Below are 5,955 nucleotides of genomic sequence, written 5' to 3'. Positions count from 1 at the left end.
TGTACACCAAGATTATTAATTACAAAAATAGCTTAGACTGTGTAAGTATTATATGTGGTTCCAATTATAATGTAAGTAATTAGACCAATTTCTCAACAACTAGAAGCTGTTTTTGTTCGTTTATTTGTTTTGCTTTGTTTTTGTTGTTTTTCCATTGAAGTGCCACAGGTGGCAGTTAGAAATATAATGCATGAAAAAGTTAGCCATTCATAGGCTTGGGATGGTATCAGGTAGGCAAAAGCAGGATTTAATTCTTAGAATTCAGAATAACCACAAAAGAAAACCATGATGAAGCTATTAGGGTGACCTTCATAAACGGATACTCAGAAAAATCATTGTGCATTAATTTTCTGCATTAGTTTTCTGTAATATCATGTATCATGATCTCAATGTCAGACTTCATGAATTCATTTCTTTTCGTCTTTCCAGGACTTTATTTCTGGACTTTAAGTTTCAGTGAGGAAAATTTGTTTCTAGTTTGAAAATCAGCACCATGATCACAGAGAATTGGACTCTAGCCCAAGACTTCCTTCTGTTAGGCTTTCCTGGATCTCAGGTCCTCCAGCTTTCTCTTTTTCTCTTTTTTCTGGTCATGTACCTCCTAACCATTGGTGGAAATGTGGCAATCTTGCTATTGGTTAGTACTTCACACCAGTTACAGACCCCCATGTATTTCTTTCTGAGCAACCTGTCATTCTTGGAGATCTGGTACACAACAGCTGCAGTCCCAAAAGCTCTGGCCATTCTGGTGGGGAAGAGTCAATCCATATCATTTTTAGGGTGTCTTTTGCAGATGTACTTGGTTTTCTCATTAGGTTGCACAGAATACTTCCTCTTGGCAGCCATGGCTTATGACCGCTATCTTGCTATTTGTTTTCCTCTACACTACCAGGCTATCATGAACAGTCTGCTCTCAGCACAGCTGGCTCTTAGCTCCTGGATTTGTGGTTTCCTGGCCATTTCTGTGCCAGCAGCCCTCATCAGCACCTTATCCTTCTGTGGCACCCATGCTATCAATCATTTCTTCTGTGACATTGCACCCTGGATTGCCCTGGCCTGTACCAGTACTCAGGGAGTGGAGACAGTGGCTTTTGTGATTGCTTTTGTGGTTATCCTGAGTTCCTGTCTCATTACTCTGATATCTTATGCCTATATCATCAGAACCATTCTGAGGATCCCTTCAGCCAGTGGTCGCAGAAAAGCTTTCTCCACCTGTTCCTCCCACCTCACTGTGGTACTCATCTGGTATGGATCTACAATTTTCCTCCATGTTCGAACATCCATCAAAGATGATTTGCAACTGACTAAAGCAGTTCATGTCCTCAATACAGTGGTGACTCCAGCTCTTAATCCCTTCATTTATACTCTTCGTAATAAGGAGGTCAAAGAAATTCTAGGGAAGAAATGGAAGAGAATGTGAACATTCTGGTGTAGCATGGTCATATTGCATATAGTCCCCATCACTTATACAGGGGATTCTACTTTTGTAATATATTTTTACCACTTACATGAAAACATTCATAAAGTTGTGTTTCTGAAATATGAGATTTTAAGTGGTAGAAATGTTTTAATGAAAGTATAGCATAAATCAAAATGTAAGTCTATTCCAAAACATAATTTTCATAAAATAAATTAAAATACTTATAAATTGGAAACTGATAGTCACAAAGTATATCATTAATTTCACAATGATTGGAAAAGAAAAAGCCAAAATATTTCTGCCAAAATGCAGATAAACAGGTGCATGTAAACTTACAAAATACATGAGTAGAAATTCACTGTATAATAATGTATAGACATTAAAATAGGAGAACAAGAGGTTATGATTATTATGAAGGCAATGGATTTAAACAACCAATACTTTAAAATTGAAAGGTAATTAATATTCCTAAAAATAAAGATCAGTTGATTTTTCTCTACCAATGAAACAAAAGACAGGAATTAATGAAAAGAAATAGATCTATATATTGTTTTTTACATAGCTGCATACAGAAAAATGCTTAGTCTACCATTGCCATGTCAGTAAATTAATGAAAGGAAACATGAAAGCAAAAACAAAAATAAATGTGCAAGTTCAGGTGTGATAAAATCCTGAGTTAGGTCTTATTTTCCAGAAGATGGGTACTTCCTTTGGAGGTAGATCTCTTTTGTAAGTGCATCTGCAATAAGAAAGCAACAATGAAATGTCATATGCCTTTACCTGAAAGAAATATCATATGCCATTTCTTTTTTTTTTTTTTTTAGAAAACACTCAGGATGTCATGAAACTGGAAGAGCTTTAGTGCCAGGAGATCATCTATTAAGTATTCGGTTTTTTTTTTTTTTTTTTAAGACAATCTTTTGGCTTTATTTAATTTTGGAAGAACTGTATAAGTTACTCCAGTTTTTGTTTAAAATAATTTTTTGGCTTTATTTACTTTCAGAAGAGCTGTGTGAGTGACTCCAGTTTTGTTTTGTTTTGTTTTGTTTTGTTTTGTTTTGTTTTTTGGGGGGGGGTTGGTTTTTGGTTTTTGGTTTTTCTGGGACAGGGTTTCTCTCTATAGCCCTGGCTGTCCTAGAAGTCACTTTATAGATCAGGCTAGCCTCGAACTCAGAAATCTCCCTGCCTCTGCCTCCCAAGTGCTGGGATTAAAGGTGTGTGCCACCACCGCCTGGCTCCAGTTTTTGTTGTTGGTTTTTGAGAAATGCTCTGACTGTGGAGTCCAGGATGGCTTCCCATTCCTTTTGTGGCATCATAGCTTAAATATTAAATAGGCTACTATTACTAACAATTTTTTCACATGATACCACTTTATACAATGATAATTTAAAGGTGTTAAGACAGTTAAACATTATTAAAGATTTACTTATCTCAGCAATGAAAATCTAATCATATCCCAGAGAATAACTATAAAAGTTTACAGATTATATTACATGCATTATATATATATAAATAATTATATATATATATATATATATATATATATATATATATATATATATATATATATATATATATATATATATATATATATATATATATATATATATATATAATTATTTGAGGTTAATGGTTGCATAGAGATAAACACTTTACTATCTCATTTTAAATTTGTAGATCCCTTCTTTTTATCTTGTCCCCTTATCATTTTTGACTGCACAGGACACACAAAAAATCAAGCCAGTCAACATTTTAGCATAGGTGGAAGAGGAACTCATATTCCCCAACCCCTAGCTGAGGATTATTGTCAGCTTATGGTTACTAGGGGAAAAGAAGATCATTTTTTAAATTCAGGACTGTCATTTGATCTCATTTGTAATACTGTTACAGCTTACAGATAACAATAAAAACAACCAGATAATCTGAATATAAATTCGCAAATGTTTCTTTGTTACATTTTGAAGATGACTGAGGGAACAGAAACACTTATCTATACATTGAATTTGGACATACTTTCATTTACATAACTCTAATAATAAAATTAAATTTTCTTCCCATAAAGAAATAGGAAAAATATAAAAATGTTTAATTGTCTGTGTTTTTTTTTTATGTCTAATGTTTTGGGTTCTCTCTCTATTTTTTAGTATCAGCCCTTTATCATATGAGTAGTTGGTAGAAAGTATTGGTAGTAGAAAGTAGGTTGGCACTTTGTCTAACAGACAGTGTCTTTTATTTATTTTTTCTTGATTATTTTATTTATTGACATTTCAAATGTCATCCCCTTTCCCAGTTTCCCCTCCACAAACCTCCTATCCCCTCTCCCTCCCCTGAGGGTTGAGGGTACTCCCCCACCAGCCCACCCACTCCTGCCTCTGCACCCTAGCATTTTCTACCCTGGGTCATCAAGCCTCCACAGGACCAAGGGGCTCCCTTCCCATTGACAGCAGATAAGGCAATCCTCTTCTCCATGTCCAGCTGGAGCCATGGGTCCCCCTCTGTGCACTCTTTGGTTAGTGGTTTAGTACCTGCGAGCTTTGGGGGGGTTGGTTGGTTGATATTGTTGCTCTTTTTATGGGGTGTGTCTTTTGATGTACAGAAGCCTCTCAGTTTCATGGGGTTCACTAATTGTTAGTCTTTTTGCCTGTGTTAATGGTCTTTTCAAAAGTCTTTTATTGTACAAATGAGTACAAGGGTATTCTCCATATTTTCTTCTATAGGTTTAATATCTGACTTTGTTTTTAAGGTCTTTGATTCATTTGGAGTTGAGTTTTGTGCAAGCTGCAATATGTGAATTTATTTGTAGTCTTCAACCTCTAGTCACCCAGTTTGAACAGCACCACTGGTTCAAGATCCTGTCTTGTACTCAGTGCATGCTTCTGGATTTTCTTTTTCTTTTTTTGATTAAAAGTCCATTGTCTATAGCTGTGTGAATTTATATCTAGGTCTTAAATTTAATTCCATCAGATACCAAGAGACCAATATGTCAATTTTTGTGCCAATGCTGTACTGTTTTTATTACTATACCTTTTTAGTAGAACCGGAAATTGTAGATAGTGATACCTCTCTTAGTTCTTTCATTATCCAGAATTGTTTTAGCCACCCTGGATTTTGCTTCATATGAAACTTAAAGCTATTTTTATTTTCAATTTAAGTGAACAATTGTGTTGGAATTTTGATGGAGATTGGATTGACTATGTATATTTTATTTAGTTGGATAGCCATTGAGGTATCTATTACAATTAGCCATTAAGAAAACAAAAATTAGATTGTGTCTCACTGGAGTCAAAATATGTACTATCCCAAAATTCAATGATCTGAGATCAGATATTGGTGAGGGTGTAAAGAAAGGAAATTCTTATTCACTATTAGTGAAACAACAATGACTGATAACATTTTAGGAACTATTTCCATGGAATAAATTGATTAATCACAAATAACAAAAACAACAACAGCAGAGTAGCAATAGAAGTCAGTACCAACACCACCACCACCACCACAACAATAACAACAACAAAAACAACAGCAACAACAACAGTTACATGCACAGTAACTCCAACTGTCCTTTTTGTTTCTTTTTTTGTTTGTTCGTTTTATTTTTTTGAAAAATGAGTATTTTTAAAGAAATCAAGTGTTTTTTTTTCTTTTAATTAAATTTATTCTTTGACAACTTGATCCATGTACATAATACTTCCTGATCATCCTTATATCTGACTTTTTTATCTCTCTTTCCTGTTAACAACTCCACCCACCCCCATCTACTACAAGTCCTTTTACATATTGATGTCTTGTTTGTTTTCTCCATGACCCACCAAGATTAACCTCAGTGCTGATTCTTTTTTTTTTTTTTTTTCATTTTTTAATTAGGTATTTTCTTCATTTAAATTTCAAATGCTATCCCAAAAGTCCCCTATACCTTTCCCTGCCCTGCTCTCCAACCCACCCACTCCCTCTTCCTGGCCCTGGCATTCCTCTGTACTAGGCACATGATGTTGCCAAGACCAAGGGCTTCTCCTACCATTGTAGTTTCGTTGCATTTCTGATGTAGAATACCTAGCCACAACTATGCTACATTCTGAGTTGAGATGCACTGAATTTTTTTTTGCCTTGCTTTTTAGCACTTCATTTTAAAATTTTGGCTCTCACAATACAGTGAATGAACTGAACTCTGATGTGAAACTTAAATATTTCACTTGTTTAATCAGAAATATAGTGGAAATATAAATGCAATGAACAAAATAAAAACAATGTGAAGTATTAGTGGAAGAACTACTGAAACAAACACTGAGCCTATGAAGCAAACAGCAACAGACAGAGTTAGAAAGAGCACAGTCAAGCCAGGCACTGGTGACCAGCACACCTTTAATCCCAGCAGTTGAGAGGCAGAGACAGGCAGAATTCTCAGTTTAAGGCAAGACTGATCTGCAGAGTGAGTTTCAGGACAGTCAGAGCTACACGGAGAAACCCTGTCTCAAAAAACCAAAAGAAAACCAAAAGAAAACAAACAAACAAACAAAAAACCAAAAAAAAAAAAAAAA

At 35.0% G+C, this 5,955-nt stretch overlaps 1 protein-coding gene across 1 annotated transcript; it reads left to right on the top strand.

Annotated features, from left to right (window-relative positions):
- The first annotated feature begins 398 nt into the window (after nucleotides 1–398).
- On the top strand, nucleotides 399–1,443 carry LOC110313025 (olfactory receptor 6F1). Its single transcript, XM_021187040.1, has one exon. It carries the CDS (start codon nucleotides 494–496, stop codon nucleotides 1,418–1,420), a length of 927 nt encoding a protein of 308 aa, XP_021042699.1. The 5' UTR covers nucleotides 399–493; the 3' UTR covers nucleotides 1,421–1,443.
- Nucleotides 1,444–5,955: the final 4,512 nt, after the last annotated feature.

This window comes from Mus pahari, chromosome 1, assembly GCF_900095145.1.
Source record: "Mus pahari chromosome 1, PAHARI_EIJ_v1.1, whole genome shotgun sequence".
Lineage (NCBI taxonomy): Eukaryota > Metazoa > Chordata > Mammalia > Rodentia > Muridae > Mus > Mus pahari.
The sequence above is the reverse complement of the archived record's forward strand: the minus strand, read 5'-3'. Positions and strand labels throughout refer to the sequence as shown.